The sequence below is a fragment of the Rhincodon typus genome, chromosome 3, assembly GCF_021869965.1.
Source record: "Rhincodon typus isolate 14 chromosome 3, sRhiTyp1.1, whole genome shotgun sequence".
Taxonomy (NCBI): Eukaryota; Metazoa; Chordata; class Chondrichthyes; order Orectolobiformes; family Rhincodontidae; genus Rhincodon; species Rhincodon typus.
In genome coordinates, this window is record NC_063334.1 from 100518819 (window position 1) to 100536249 (window position 17431).

The following is a 17431-nucleotide window of genomic DNA, read 5'->3' on the forward strand; positions in this document are numbered from 1 at the left end:
GGCCTGCTGTGTTCATCCAGCTCTACATCTTGTTAAATCATACGTTACATAAGTTTATCAGGGTAATAATCAGAATGCAGAATACAGTGTTAAAGCTACAGAGATGGTGCAGGCAAAGATCAACTCTAATATATGAGAGATCTATTGATAAGTCTGATAACAGCGGGGAAGAAGCTTTCTTATATGTATTGGTACATGTTTTCAAACTTTGGTATCTTCTGCCCAATGGAAGAGGATGGAAGAGATTATAACTGGGGTGGGAGGGGTCTTTGATTATGTTGGCTGCTTTCCTGAGGCAGCGGGAAGTATAGACGGAGTCAATGATAGGAAGGTTGGTTTTTGTGATGGACTGGGCTGTGTTCACAGCTCTCTGTAATTTCTTGTGGTCTTGACAGAGCAGTTTACAGTCAGATACAGTCAGTCAGAGTCATACAGTACGGAAACAGACCATTTGGTCCAACTAGTCCATGACCCATATCCCTCCAAACCTTACCTATTCATGTATTTATCCAAATATCTTTTAAACATTGCAACTGTGCCCATACCCACCACTTCCTCAGGAAGTGCATTCCAAAGGTGAACCACCCTCTGTGTAAAAACTTTGCCCCTGGCCTTTTTAAATCTCCCTTCTTTCACCTTAAAAATGTGTCCCTTAGTCTTGAAATCTCCCATCCTAGGGAAAAGACAACCACAATTAACCCTATCTGTACCCCTCGTGATTGCCATACCAAGCTATGATGCACCTGAATAACAAAGTGTAGAGCTGGATGAACACAGCAGGCCAAGCAGCATCAGAGGAGCAGGAAGGCTGATGTTTCGGGCCGAGACCCTTCTTCAGAAATCCTACTATCTCATGCACCTGAATAGGAAGCTTTCTATGGTCCATCTATAAAAATTGGTAAGAATCATTGTGGACTTGCTGAATTTCCTCAGCCTTCTGAGAAAGTTAGAGGCATTGGCATGCATTCTTGATTGTAGTGTTGATGTGGATTGACCAGGGTAGTTCATTGGTGACTCCTCGGAACTTGAAGCTCTTGACCACCTCCACCTCAGCACCATCGATACAGATGGGACGTGTCCTCCACTCAGCTTCATGAAGTCAATGATCAGCTCTTTCATTTTGCTTACATTGAGGGAGAGATTGTTGTTTTCACACCATGCCATTAAGCTGTCTATCTCTTTTCTGCACTCTGTCTCGTCGTTGTTTGAGATCCAACCCACCACGGTGGTGTCATCAGCAAGTTTGTAAGCAGAGTTAGAGCTGTATTTGGCCACACAGTCGTGAGTGTATAAGGAGTATACTAAGGGGCTGAGTATGCAGTCTTGCAGGGCACCAGTGTTGAGGATTATTGTGGAGGTGGTGTAGTTGCCTACCCTTACTGTTTGTAGTCTGCGGATCAAGAAGTCAAGGATCCAGTTGTGGGGTGGGGTAGCAGGGTCCTAAGTCTTGGAGTTTGGAGATGAGTTTTGTTGGAATTTTGTGAGATCTCTACCATGCTGTGTTAACTGTTATTTCAATTAAACATCTTTTATGTGAAGTTTTTCCTAACCACCTGATGCTCTGTTACTACAAAGCTGAAAAATAAATCTTTTTATTAAGAGGTTCCATTTTTTTGAGGGGGCTTCAGCTCAACTTACATCCAACGATCTTTTCTAAAAACTGAGCTCACTTTTTGATGGTGTGATAAGTTTCATGACAGAACCTTTTTAAAAAAATCAACAACACCCAAAGCAAATCATCCACAGTTTAAAAATCAGTTAATTTTCCCCCTTTCTCAATGTTAACTGATCCTTAAAAAAATTCCAGGATCTGCCATTTTCACCAAAATCTACCCAGATCCCCCTCAGGACATATCCTGCCTCTGGGCTAAGCACCGTTGAAGTCTGCCCATTTGTTTTTGAGATCGTCTATTTACAGAAAAGCTAATAAATGGGGCAAAATATTATTTTAAACTATATTACTGACAGAAGGAAAAAGGTACAGATGAATGGTTACTTGAGGTAGCTATTCAGTGTGAAAAGAATAAAAAGTCCTGGTTCAGTGAAACTTTCCTACTTTGAAAGTGAAAAAGCATATACAAATTTTATTAGCAATCTCAACCATAAATGGTTGCACAAAGGGACATACTTTGTTGCTGAGTCAAATTTTCCTAACAGCACTGTGGGTTCCCTACACCCCAAGGACTGCAGTGATTCAAGAAGGCGGTGATGAGCAATAAATACTGTCCTACAGACATCAACATCTTGTGAAAGAATAAAAAAAAGAGCATCTACAGCATGAAATTCACATTAGGAAATGCTTAATATTTAGTTTGTGAGCTTGAGAGTTCACAATGTAGGACTCTGTCAGCTCCCTGTTTCCAGGCAGTGGAACTAAGGTACCCAGCTTTAGAGAATAGCTATACCAAAGAAGAACGGTCAAATGGACTGTGCTCCCAAATCATTGTCAGGATTCAATGTACAAATTGTGCAATTTTCTTAGGAATCTCGAATCAACATGCTTCACCAGTTTCCCATTCAGTCACAAAAAATACATCAAAATAGCAATGCAGATATTTTATTATAAAAAGAGTGGTTATTTTAAATTTGGAAAAATGAGGCAGCTCTTTTGGAATCTCAAATTGAATAGGTTTGAATACCAATACGATGGAAGTTTGTTTTCTTTCATTATGTTCAATCTGAACACATACCTTCTGTTGCTGCCACTTCCGCTGATGATGGGGTATAGTCCACACTGAAAAGCTGGACTGCAGCCCTCTCCTTGCGCAGTGATAAATGGATACCCCAGCATAGGAACCTGCCCACCTTTCTAATTGATCAAATGTCCTGAAGGCTCTTTCTTAAAAGATATCCTCTGGGAACATCATACGCACTTACACTGAATAATATAGAGACCTACAAATAGTAAGTTGAATACTACACAATTTGAATGGACTTAGTTAGATCGCATAATACAAACTGCCTTACTACCATGAGACATATGAGAAGTAGGCAATTTGGCCCATCGAATCTGCTTCCCCATTCAAAAATGACTGATTTGATAATTTTCAAATTTACTCTCTTGCCTTTTCCCTGTAAGTCTTGATTCTCTTACTGATTAAAAATCTGTCCATCTCAGCCTTGAATACACTTAAAGATCCAATCCCTACAACCTTTGGTGGTGAGGAATTCCACAGATTCACCATCCCCTGAGAGAAATCTCATCTCTGTCATAAATGACTCCATACTGAGATTATCCACTTTGCTCCTAACCCTATTGTTGTTGAACAAAAACAAAGTTGCTGGAAAAGCTCAGCAGGTCTGGCAGCATCTGTGGAGGAGAAAACAGAGCTAACGTTTCGGGTCCGGTGACCCTTCCTCAGAACTGTTGTTGTTGACTGTCCCACAAGGGGAAACAACCTTCAAGCATTGACCCTGTGAGCTCTTAAGAATCTTACTTGTTTCACTAAGATTTCCTTTCATTCTTCTAAACTGCAATAAGTACAAACCTAACCTAATCATCCTCTCCTCATGAGAAAATCCTTCCGTATCGGGAAGCAATATAATAATCCTTCCCACCTAGTTTCGTGTCATCCACAAACTTAGCTATGCACTTGCATTATCCAAGTCATTTATATTGTAAGAAATTTTGGCCTCAGCAATGATCCCTGTGGCATTCCACTCATTACAGGTTGCCATCCTGAAAATACCCACTTTATTCCAACTCTCTGCTTTCAATTAGTTAGCCAATCCTCTCTTCATGCCAAAATACCATCCAAACATTCAATTATCTTAGTAAGTAGCCAAATAAGCAGTACCTTATTGAACCCCTTCATGAAGCTATGCTGAATCTGCTTGATTTATTATGTATTGGTCTGCTATTACATTCTTTATAATAAAGTAACATTTTCCCATGGATAGATATTAAGCTAACTGGCCAATATATGCCTGATATTTGTCTCCGTTTTTGATTAAAGATATTACATTGACCATACTCCAGGTTTCTGGGACTTTTCCCAAATCTAAGGATTCTTGGAAGATTTCTATCTGTGCATCCAACATCTCTTTAGCTACTTCCTTTAAAATCCTAACATGCAAACCATCATGTCCAGGGGATTTATTTGTCTGTTTTTATATTACTTGCTAGTTTATTTTCTGATGTTTTCTGATGTTCTGTCCAGAATTTAACTCCTGTTTCATAGTAAACAAAATGTGACTGGGACGTTAGAGATTACAGATACTGTGGCTTCTGTGCCATTGTTTCTTTGGAGAATTGTCTTGGATATGTGACAGTGGTTTGAATGCAACACTTGGTATACAACAGAACAAAACAGGGCACAACCTAAAAGTCGAATCAGAGATAGTAGGAACTGCAGATGCTGGAGAATCCGAGACAACAAGGTGCAGGGCTGGATGAACACAGCAGGCCAAGCAGCATCATAGGAGCAGAGAGGCTGACGTTTCGGTGTTGGAGTTATACATGCACTTAGGTGCAACTATAGCCGCATGACCATGAGCTGCATCAGGAGCTATTTTGTTGGCTCTCTCTGGGCACAAGCCACTGCTTGGATTTTGCCTGGAATTCAAGATACATAGAAAAAATTACAAAAATAATTAAATGATGGGAACATATTGCACCATTTATTTTTAAAGTGTTACTTGTCCATGGGGTGCAGGTGTCACTGGCTGGGCCAGCATTTCTTGCACGTCAATAATTACCCTAGAGACAGTGGTGGTCAGCTGCCTGGGATATAAGGGCATGCACAGTGCAATTAGGAAGGAAGTCCCAGGATTTTGACCTGGTGGCAGTGAAGGAATAGTGATACAGTTTCATGTCAGAATGGCATGTGTCTTGGAGGGAAACTTGAAGATGGTGGTGGTCCATGCATCAACATACATTAACATCAACATGGTAGAAGTCACAGGTTTGGAAGGTGATGTTGAAAGAATCTTAGTGAGTTACAGCAATGCATCTTGTTATGGTACATGCAGTTGAAAGGACTGAATGTTCTTAGATTGTTAAGGCGGTGGATAGGATGTTAATTGTACAGGCTGCATTGTCTCTGGACGGTGTCAAGCTTCTTTAGTGTCATTGGAGCTACACTCATCCAGACAAAAGAAAAGTATTCCACTTTAGGGGAAAAGGAGGTGAACTACTTGTTGCAAAATTCTTAGCCTCTGTTCTGCTCTTGCAGTCATGGTATATATATGGCTGATAGAGTTTAATTTCTCCTCAATGGTAACCACTAGGATGTTAATTGTGGGGGGAATCAGCGATCATCATGCCTTTGAAGATCAAGGGACAGTAATTAAGATTCCCTATTTTTGAAGAAGGTCTATCCCTAGTATGAACACTACTTCCCACTTATCATCCCAAATCTGAATGTTGTCCAAGTCTTGTTACATATGGACATGAACGACTTCAGCATCTGAGGGGTCAAGAATGGTGCTATACATTGTTTACTGATGATTGACCATCTCTATTTCTGAATTTATGAAGGAACAAAGAGCAGTGATGAAGCAGGTGAAGATTGTGGGGCTTAGGACACTATTCTGAAGAACTCCAAAATACTGATTAGGTTCACACTGGGGACCTTGTGGCAGTGGTGTGCCTATCTCTCTGATCCAGGTTCAAGGTTCAAGTCCCACCTACCCTAAAGGTCTGTAATGACATCGCTGAACAAGTTGTTTAGAAAATATCTACCCTGGAACTAAAATGACTGACCCTTAATAACCACAATCCTTGCGCAATGTATGACCCCAACCAGCGGAGAGCTTTCCTGCTGATTGCCATTGACAGTTTGCTAGGATCCACTGATGGATGTGCTTTCTCAATGGGTGGGGTTGGAGTGCTGGGTGTGGGTGGGATGCTCTTCAGAAGGTCAGTGCAGGCTCGATAGGCTGAATGGACTCTTTCCGCACTGTAGGGATACTATGGTTCTATGCCAATAGAATTCTATACTATGAAAATCACTTGCACATCACCTCTGGACTTCAGTTCTTTGTCTATGTTTGTGCCAAGGTTGCAATGACCATCAGGAGATGAGTGGCCCTGGCGGAATGCAAGATAAGCATTAATGATCAAGTTATTCTTTTTCCAAATGCAATTTGACAGTGCTGTCACCAAATTGGCCGGGTTGGATTTGTCCTGCTTTTTGAGGACAGGGAAGACCTGGGCAATTTTCTGCGTAGATGCTAGTGTTGTACTGGAACTGCCCAGCTAGTGGTGTATTCACATCTGGAACACAAATCTGCCGTACCATTGCCAGAAAGTTGTCAAGGCCCATAGACTTTGTAATATACAGTCCCTTCACCTGTTTCATTTTGACTGTATTAAATTGGTTGAAGAATTGCATCTGTGATGCTAGGGACCTTAGTAGGAGGCCAAAATGAATCGTACACACAGCAATTCAGGGTAAAGATAGATACAAATGCTTCAGTCTTTATATTTAGTCATTTCCCTATTTCTTATATCCTGATAGAGACAGAAATTCTTCAAATGAAAACTGCAAATCAGCCTGACAACATTAAAACAATTATAGTCAGGAGCATGGATATGGAGTAGATACAAAGGGCAACAGTTCCTCAGTTTGCATTGAGATGGAAAATCCTGCCATTTATAGTAATATGAATTGAAGCAGAAGTACATCATGAAGTCCCTGATGTCTGTTACATTCAGGCTCATGGTTATTCCATTTCGGTGATTATGCTCCATTTCCTATGAAGAGGTACTTATCCCCTGGACTTGCATTACTTTGCCCCTACCCAGAACTTTTGGCATCAACTTTGGCACATTTAATGTTAGCAGTTGGTCTGGTCAATGGTACATCTCAAATGATTCCAAAGTACTGGTGAAAACTGTCGAAAGAAAACTCATTCTGGACTTGGTCAGCCTTGGAAATATAACTAGGTTTTGGCTTTGGAAAATTTACATTTGAGATTTCTTTCTTTTTCATCTATATCAGTATCTGAGGAGTCACGGCTAGTGCTGAATATTGTGCAATCATTGGCGAACATCCCCACTTCTGATCTTATGATGGAGGGAAGGTCATTGATGAGGCAGCTGAAGCTGGTTAGGCCTAGGACAATACCCTGTGGAACTCCTGCAGAGAAGTTCTAGAGCGGATACAAAAATAGAAATTGCTGGAAAAGCTCAGCAAGTCTGACAGCACTTGTGGAGAGAGATCAGAGTTAATGTTTCGGGTCATGACCCTTCCTCAGAAGTAGAGTTGGGATGACTGACCAACAACTAAAACCACCTCCTTTTGTTCCACCTTCTTTTGTGCTAGGTATGACCATCATCAGCACAGTGTTTTCTCTACCAATTCGCACTGACTCCAGTTTCGCTCAGCCTCTTTGATGCCACATTTGGCCAAACATTGCTTTGATGTCAAGGCTCACCTGACCTCTGAGTAATCTGAGTGACCCTGACAGCATCTAAACTGAGCATCAGTGAGCAGATCATTGCTAAACTCATGCTGCTTGATAGCAATGTTAACAACTGCAAGACATATGGCAGAAACCTAACTAGCTGTCCTACCTGTATCTTAACAGCTTTAAAGACAGAAAACACATTATTTCAATGCTTAAATGTGTGAGCAAGTATGACATTATATTTCATAGCTGAGAGAATTGCTGTTGGATAAAGAGATTCTTGAATTGAAGAGGCAGCTGTTATACTTTGTTCCATTCTGTTCCCAGGATTGGAGATCCGGCTGCACTTCACTCTGTTCTGAGACTCAGCTGTTTGTTTTTTTTAATCAAATGGCACCAAGTCTGTCAGCCAATTGCTCACACCTCTGAGATGTTGTAACTCTGGAAGTTCAAGCAGCTGTGAGGGCTGAAAAATAGTGAAATTATTGTTAAAACACGGGGAAATGTTTCCCCTGGCTGTGGGGGGCACGAGCAAGTGACACTGCCCCAACCAACACTGATCTGACATTCAGTTAAAGAAGGGCTGATGTAGAATTCATCAGAAATGTTAAAAGGCACTTTCAGAAAAAAATATAGTGCTTATCGTCACCTACTATTAAAGTTACACTTGGAAACAGTAACATAAACATTATTAGTTTTAATCAATCAAACTTGGCTCCTAGGCCCAAGGCCCCCAAACCCCATCCTTGCCAGGATCGCACTTCGGATCTTCCGCTGGGTAAGTGATAGGCACGGCACTGTCCTGATAGTATTGAAGTCTTGACAGTAACTTCTCAACAATGCTGGGATATTTGTCTGAAAGGTCAACTCGCTCCTCTGGATCAGCTGCAATGTTAAAAAGCCAAACGTTTTTCTTCGGTGGGTCTGCTGATAGCGGCTGCATTTGTTTGGACAATGATGGTGGTGGAAACCAGTAACTGCAGCCTACAGTAAACAGAACATTTTTCATTAGTACAATCTAATCCTTCATTTGAATCACAGGATCATATCACATCTCAATGATGTGGTACACTGCAATGACTAATTCAAAACACCAGTGGCATGTGTTATACAAACAAGGACAGCTGCTGAGGGAAAAATGCACTTTCCACATGCTAAGAACTGCACAGTTAATTTGTTATAACACATAGTCCACACAGGAACTCCACTGTAATCAACTACAGATGCTTCTCCCTGCTCAATAAACAATAACTCTTTTGAAAATGATAATCCCCTCGAATAAGTAAGTGTCATGATGTAACTGGACACAAGATGGATCGATGGACGCCAATGGGAAAATCTGAACCAGCACTACATGGATGTGCATGGACATATGCATAGACACAGCTACAGGCCGATTTTAACAGGGCATCCCCAAACACTTTACAGTCAATGAAGTACAGTGGAATTGTATCAACTTGACAACAGAATTCTCACATTCCGGTAATCTAAACTGTAATTACTGCTCAGAGGTTTATTGAGCAGGCAGTTTACTGCTGGACAACTTCCTGAAAGTGTCATGATCCTGTACGAGACTGCCAAATTAATGATATAATCCAGTTAGGGACTGGTAATATATTTTTGTTTAAAATAGATGAAGTTTGAGATACCAGGTACTTATCAAAAAATAAAATCACAAGATTCTACAGTTTGATCAAATTAAATTTATCTATATAAAGTTAGAGAAGTAGAAAAATCCACAATATATACATTTTATACTCTAACATTCAAGGCTGATGACGTAAATATGAAAAGTTGTAGTCCCAATATCCCACAAACTGCAACTTAAATGGTCAATGCACTTAAATCGGAGCCCACTAGATTTTAGTGAATCTGTGGGGCACCAAATCTCTGACTTTTGAGAAGACTTTGTCTTCTTTGCAAAGAATTTCAATTCTTCATTGTCAAAATTCTAGATTTAGAAGCACCCTCAAAGCTTCTCCAACTTGGACTGCCTCAACAGTTGCTCATGGTAATTAAAGTTAAATTGGTTAAATACATTTAGTAAACTTTGAAAGGGTGTAAAACCTATTTACTCGTCTTTTTCCAAGCCCAAGCACCACCAAGACTCCTGAGACTGGTTTCAAATCTCTAATTACCTGCACAATTTCAGCTTTTGTCAAACAGCAAAATTCACTGATCAGGGTGAGTTGTGGGAAACTAACTGGGAATGCATTGGAATAATGAAGACTAGAGGTAACAAAGGAATGAATGAGGGTTTCAGCAGTAGATGAGTTGAGACAGGGATGTAACTTTTTACAGAAATTGAAATGAAAAGAGATGAAGAAAATACGTGGTTGTAAGCGATATTCCCTCTAAGCTGTGCAGCCACATCTGTGTAAGTTGACGTTGTTCCCAGCAGTGACTTCTAGCTCTGGTTAACCTTCCCTGCTCGTGAGGCAGAGATAATTACCCAACAACATCCTCATCTCATGAATAAAGAAACCATTCAGTTGGGTACCTTATGTTAGCAATCTTTGCCTGGTGGCCTGCAGCAACCCTTTAAGGCATGAACATGAATATTGCCAGAACATCTTTCCTCGGATAAGGAGGCCAAACTGTGTTCAATATTCCAAGTGTGGTCTCAACAACACCTTGTACAATTACAGCAAGACATTCCTGCTCCTGTACTCAAATCTATTCGCAATGAAGGCCAACATTTATTCGCCTTTTCACTGTCGGCTGCACCAGCATGCTTAGTTTACTTTACCAAACTGATTTCAGGGATGGCAGGACTAACGTTTGAAGAGAGACTCCATTGGATAGGACTATATTCACTGGAGTTTAGAAGAATGAAAGGGGATCGCATCCAAACCTATAAATTCTGAAAGGACTAGACAGGATAAATGCAGGAAGGATGTTCACGATGACTGGGGCGTCCAGAATCAGCAGTCACAACCTAAGGATACAGGGTAGGCCATTTATAACTGAGATAAGGAGAAATTTCTTCACCCAGGGAGTAGTGAGTCTGTGGAATGCTCTGTCACAAGAAGTGCAGGTAAATGGGATTATTGTAGTTTGGTTGGCATAGACATGGTGGGCCGAAGGGCCTGTTTCTATACTCTATGACTCGAATACTTACCCCTGGGGAGCTTCATTACAAACCTTCCTCCAGCCCAAAAAATATCCACTGATCATTACTCTCTGCTTTCTATCACTCAATCAACTTTGTATCCATGTTGCCACTGACCCTTTTATACCATATCCAACAGCTTTCTCAAGTCTGTTATGAGGCACTGTATCAAATGCCTTTTGGATATCCATGAATACCACATCAAAAGTGTTACCCTCATTGACCCTTTCCATTACCACTTCAAAAAACAAACTCTAGCAAGTTAGTTAAACATGATTTCTCCTTTAGAAATCCATGCTGACTTTTCCTAATAAACACATGTGACTCCCACTTCTGTTTTCTGTGTATTTTTATTCTCTTGTGGAACATGGGAGTCACTAACTGGGCCAGCATTTATGCACATCCTAGGTGCCCTGGAGAAGGTGGTGATGAGCTGCCTTCTTGAACCGTTGCAGTCAACATGCTGTGGGTTGACCAATAATGCACTTAGGGAGAGAATTCCAGGAACGCAAAATATTTGCAAGTCAGGATGATGAGTGGTTTGGAGAGGAATTTTCAGGTGTTGGTGTTCCCAAGCATCTGCTGCCTTTGTTCTTCTAAATGGATTTGGAAGGTGCTGTCTAAGGATCTTTAGTGAATTTCTGAAGTGCATCTTATAGACAGTACGCACGGCTGCTACTGAGCATCAGTGGCGAAGGGAGTAGATTCATGAGAATCTCTTCTGAGTGGCAGAGGTGGCTAAGACCAGAGGACATTAGTTTAAGGTGAGGAGCAAATGGTTTAGAAGAGATACAAGAAGGAATTTTTCACCCAGTGGGTGGTAGATATATGGGACGTACTGCTGACGGGGCAGTGGAGGCAAATACTCTCACAACATTAAAAAAGCATCTGCATGGGCATTTAAAATGCCAGGGCATAGCGGGCAATGGACCAAGTGCAGGTAAATGGAATTAGTGTAGTTTGGCATTTGTTGGTCGGTATAGACATGGTGGGCCAAAGGGCCTTTTCCTGTGCTGTATGACTATGATGCTAATCAAGTGGATGGCTTTGTCCTGAATGGTGTTGAACTTCTTCAACAGGTTGGAGCTGCACTCATCCAGGCATGTGAAAAATATACAATCACACTCCTGACTTCTGCCTTGTCGACGATGGACAGGAGGTTTGGGAATCAGGAGGTTAGTTACTTGCCACAGTATCCCTAGCCTGACCTGATCATGCAGCCACTGTATATGTTTCACACAGTGGTGCAGTGTGTACCATCTACAAGATGTTCTGTAACAACTCACCAAGGCTCCTTTGATAGCAGCTTCCAGGCCCACAACCTCAAGATTCCTAGAAGGACAAGGCCAGCTAATACACATGAATACCACCTGCAAGCCCCCCTCCAAGTGACACATCATCCTGAGTTCCTTCACTATCACTGGGTCAAAATTCTAGAACTTCCTTCCTAACATCAGACAGACTGCATAGGTTTAAGGAAGCAGCTCATCACTTTCTCCTGAGCTATTAGGGCTGGGCAATAATTACTGGCTACACCCATATCCCACAAATGTATGAAAAACACAGTTCCAGCAGAAAAATTAAACAGAGCGCATTTTTAAAAAAAATTCCTACCAGGATATCCAGTTAACAGCTTCCAGTTCCCAGATCGGATTGCAGAATGAATGGACACATTAAAGGTGGAATTCTGCCACTTTGTCAGTTCAACACCGGAGGTAGCATTTTGTTTGGACAAAACGGGACCTATTGGACGAAGAGAAGAGTTGAAACAGAGTATGGAATAAACATATCACATTGGATGTAAACCATCTTAATTCTGGCTTTAAAGCAACCAAACAAAACTGTGTCTACAGCACTCAAATACACACAGATGGGATTGCCTTTGGAAGGAACAATAACAGCATGAAATGCAATTTATGAATGCTACAGGGAAGAATAATTTGTACAGCTGCATTGAGTGATTCAGTTGATTTGTTCACTATCTTGGCCTGTATCCCGTTTAGAACACGTTTAGAATACATCTCACAGGTAATTTTAAAAAAAAATTACATTCACATTTTTCTTTTATCTTTAAGGCTCCTATGCAATGTTTTACAAACAATTAATTTAAAGATTCACATTGTATGAATACAAAAGGTTAAGAAAGGGGCAGCATGGTGGCTCAGTGGTTAGCACGGCTGCCTCACAGCAGGGACCCAGATTTGATTCCACCCTCGGACGACTGTCTGTGCTGAATTTGCACATTCTTCCTTTCTCTGTGTGGGTTTTCTCTGGGTGTTCTGGTTTCCTCACAGTCCAAAGGTGTGCAGATTAGGTGGATTGGCCATGCTAAATTGCCCATAGTGTTCAGGGATGTGCAGGCTAAGTGGATTAACAATGGGAGATGCAAGGTTACAGTAATAGGGTAGGGGGGATGGGTCTGGATAGATGCTCTTTGGAGGGTTGGTATGGGCTGAAGGGCCTGCTTCCACACTTAGGGATTCTATGAAAAATTTCTACTCTTGAAATCGCTCCTCCTATTTCCAGCAAAAAGAAGATAACCAGAGATAGTTTTTCTAAGATGATTCTGGCAATTGACTGACATGTTGCAAAGCTTTTCAAAGGATCAATAATATTCTATCATCATTTACAAGTGCACTCTTTCCTTTTCCTTTCTCTGTGCCCACGGCTCATTTTCTCAACTCCTTGCTTAGCTATGAGTACTGGGTATTTTTCAGTTAAATGTCTTCCTGTCCTCCCCTTGAGATGTATTCCACTTCTGATGGCGTTTCTATACATCCAATGGGATTGGCTACATAAAACTCCACACAATGTTTAATTTGCTAATCACTTCTTACGAATAGTTCCTGTCCTTAGATTCCTATCCAGCTCTTTTTTAGAGTAGCAGTTAAATGCTGCTGAGGCCAACACTTTAGGAACCTAACAAAGGAGAAATCTTTCACACCTCTATTAATCCTACCAATTTTGCACTTGGGTTTTGTTATCCTGTAACATTAGACTTATGTTATCCGCAAAGTTCTGCACATGTCTTCAAGGCCCTTGTGCACAATGAGAGCATGCTTAATGCCAGAAAGATGGAAGATTCATGAGCTAGAGGCAGCACTGGAGAGATTATGAGACCACTCATATATTGTACCAGAAAGAACTTAAAATTTCAACCCCAAGACTGTAGGATTCAACCAGGTCCACATCTGCTTCCATCACCTGCCAGGACTACTCCAAGGATCTTCTTTCTGGTTGCTGTACCCAAACAAGCTTATCCATAGCTTCTCTTCAACCACCACAGTCCGATTGGTATTATGGAAAGGTAAGTGGTCACAGTAAATAATACAGCAGGATTAAAATAACATGAACCCAACATACTTTGGTACCGTCCCCTCGGAAATAAAATCTGTCGCATCTACCTGGTCTGCCTTATCAATGGCTAATCTCTGGCCTACACCTGTGAGGTGAACTCCAAACTGCTCCCAGAAATGATCTAACAAACAAACCCGATTGTCAAAGCACCTCGGGATGGACTATAAATGTGCTCTTGCTAGTGCTACCCACATCCCAGGAACAAATGAAAGTAAATACCTCAAAACAATCAGACCACAATAACTACCAATTAAGAGAAACAGCACAGTACTTAACAAGAGGTGAATCAATGTGGTTGGGATGTTAAGTTTAATATTGAGCGCAGGGAAACATTAATAACCTTGGGGAGAAGAAGTGGATGAAGTAGACAACGGATTACGATTGAATTAAATGAATGTTGGAAAGCCAAAAATAACAATGCCTTGCATTAGAAGAGCAAGGGCTGGAGCAATGAGAAGGCAAAAGGGAAAATTAGGCAGGAGACAGAAAACCAGAAAAGATGTCGATCGGAATGCTGTTGTTACGGGAAGTATAAATAGCAATATTGCAATGGCTCAATTAAGGTATCAAGAATATGTGGATGAGATACTTTTAAATGTGCACAAGTTGTACTGTTTGGAACACACACACACACACACACAGACACACACACAAAACTGTACAAAGCCCTGTAAAATGCTGACTTTGTCTACGTTTTATTGTTTTTACATGTTTCAGACAGCCTGGGTTTCTCCTTCCCCAGTAATGCTCCCTAAGGCGTTTTCAAACTGATCTGTTTAAGATATTAGCTGTTGAAAGCTGTGAGGTCAATACCTTGGGAAAAGGGAAGTTACATTATGGAACACATTATCCAGTGTGTGACTGTTGTAAGAGTCATCTTACAGTAAGTGTTTTGGCAGCTTGCAAAATAGGAGCACAATGATTTCAATCATATAGTACTTCACTAAGTGGGAATTTGCCTTATTAGAGTAACAAAGATTAATGGGAAGAAAAAAGCAGAGCATTTCTTTCTGGCGCACAATAGAGGGACAGATCATGTTTTCTGAAAAATACCCTTTTTAAAGCTCGTACCCACAAATTATTTAGCACTCCACAACTGTAAAATTCATCTGAGCTCTACAAATCTGTTTAAAATTAAGTTATTTGCTTCACAGAAAACCATACTGTAGTCTCCAGACTAAGTTTGATCCCAGCTTTTTGCTTAGTGAACTCATCTTGCTCTAGAGATAGTGGGAACTTGTTCATCTCATCATGCTCAAGGCAGCCATATAGCTCCAGGAATTGGTCACAGCACCTCTGGGTGATGCAGGGAATAGTGTCTGTCAGTGGTTCCCATTTCAGAGCATAAACATAAGAAACAGGAGAAGGGGCAGACCATTCAAGCCTCAAGCCTGCCCTGCCATTCAACGAGATCGTGACTGATCTGCCCGAGGCCTCAAATCATCCTTTGTGCTGGCTCTTCATAGATTTTAGCTCAATATTTCAAAAATCTAACTCCCCTTTAAAATCTTTCAGCGATCTATGCTCCACAGCTTTCTAGGGTAGACAATTCCATATATTCTGTACCCTCTGGGAGCAGAAATTCCTTTGCATCTCATTTGAGTGAGTGTCCCCTTATTGTGTAACTATTTCTCCAAGTTTGAGATTCCCCCACTAGTGGAAACATCTCAATACTTACTCTGCCAGGCTCCCTCAGAATCCTGGATATTTAAAAAGCTCATCCCTCATTTTTCTAAACTCTGATGAATAAAGGCTTAACATATATTGTTTATACAAAACAAACAGAATGCTGGAAAAACTCAGCAGGTATGGTAGCATCTGCAGAGAGATAATCAGGGTTAACGTTTTGAGTTTCGTATGACTCATTTTCAGAAATGGAATTTGTTGGAAAATAGGTCCTTTTTTATATGTTTGGCAGAGGCAGAAGAGGGGCAGGAGGGAAAATGGTGCAAAAGACAAAAGCTGTTATTAATGGTGAAGATAGAAGGGAAGAGGTATGGAATGGGTGTAAATTAAAGTATGAAAATTGGTTTTCTCGACTAAATAGAAAGTAAACAAGACACGGCTACGAGACGGGGTAGTGGTGAAGAGAAAAGATGTATGAAAATTGGAGAACAGACATAATGCGGTCATTTTCTGAAGTTACTGAATTCAATATTGAGACCGTGAGGCTGTAAAGTGCCTTTGTGGTAAATTAGGTGCTCCATGAACTTATATTTTGCTTCATTGGAACACTACAGCAAGTCCAAGTCAGACATGCTTGCATGAGAGCAAGATGGTTTACTGAAATGGCAAGCAACTGGGAGATTGGGGTCATTCCAATGGACAGACCAAAGTTGCTCTGCAAAGCAGTCACCTAGTCTGCACTGGGTCTCATCAATGTAAAATGGACCACATTGTAAGCAGCGAATGCAGTAGATGAGATTGTAAGAAGTACAAGTTAAACACTGCTTCACCTAGATGATGTGTCTGGGGTCTTGGACAGTGGGGAGGGAGGAGGGGAATGAACAAATGTTACACCTTCTGCAAAGGCATGGAATGGTGTCATGGGAGAGTGAGGAATTGTTACGAGTGATGGAGAAGTGGGCCAGAGTGACATGGAGGGAACAGTCCCTGTCAAATGTTGACAGCCAAGGGGAGGGGAAGATGTGTTTGCTAGTGGCATCCTTCTGGAGGTAGCAGATATGGTGAATGATGATCCTTTGAATATGGTGACTAGTGGAATGGAAAGTAAGGACATGTGGAACCCTATCATTGTTCTGGGAAGGAGGGAAGGGGCAGGGCCAAACTGCTAGAGATGTGTCATACATGGCCGTAGACCCCGTCAATCACAGAGGGGTAGGGACTTGGGGTGGGGGTGGTAGGGGGAACCTTGGTTGAGGAAAAAGGAGGTCATGTCGGAGGCAACCCAGCAGAAGATGGCATTATCAGATGGATTTGAATGGAATCTTAGCAGAAAGCAAGCTGAGAGGAGCTGTTGTTGAGCTAACTGGAGTTGGAGTCAGTGGGCTTAATATGGATATTAATGGACAGCCTATCCTCAGAAATGGAAACAGTGAAGTCAAGACTTGCTGAGTTTTTCCAGCATTCTCTGTGTTTGTTTCAGATTTCCAGCAGTATTTTGCTTCAATTCCTGTATTTCTTATTGCTGCCCAATGACACGAGCTATAAAATATTCACTTGGATGTTAGGGTAATACCAGATCATGCCTAACTGTGAAGCTCCATATCTAAATACCTTTTGGAATAATTGAACTTTTATTTTGATTCATTCACAGGGTGTAGGTGTCAATGGATTGGGCAGTATTTAGTGTCAACCACAATATTGTGGGTCTGGAGTCACATGTAGACCAGACCAGTTAGGTGTTGCAGATTTCCTTCCTTAAAGGACATTCGTGAACGACATGGGTTTTTCTGACAATTGATAACCATTTCACGGTCATCAAAAAACTCTTAATTCCAGATTTTTTTTATTGAGTTCAAATTTCACAATCTGCCATGTTGGGATTTAAATCTGGGTCCCGAGAATGTTTCAGATATAGTAGGAACTGCAGATGCTGGTGAATCCGAGACAACAAGGTGCAGGGCTGGATGAACACAGCAGGCCAAA

General features: G+C 41.2%; 1 protein-coding gene across 2 annotated transcripts in view; it reads right to left on the reverse strand.

The window, feature by feature from the left end:
• Positions 1–8035: 8035 nt before the first annotated feature.
• The window catches only part of arsb (arylsulfatase B), an 85765-nt gene continuing 76369 nt past the window's right edge, over positions 8036–17431 (reverse strand). For both annotated transcript variants that reach the window (XM_020523066.2, XM_048595113.1), the window contains 2 exons: positions 12080–12208; positions 8036–8337 (listed from right to left, as the gene is read on the reverse strand). In XM_020523066.2, the coding sequence (XP_020378655.1) occupies positions 8072–8337; positions 12080–12208 (395 nt within the window). In that variant the 3' untranslated portion in view covers positions 8036–8071. The remainder of the gene's footprint in view (positions 8338–12079; positions 12209–17431) is intronic.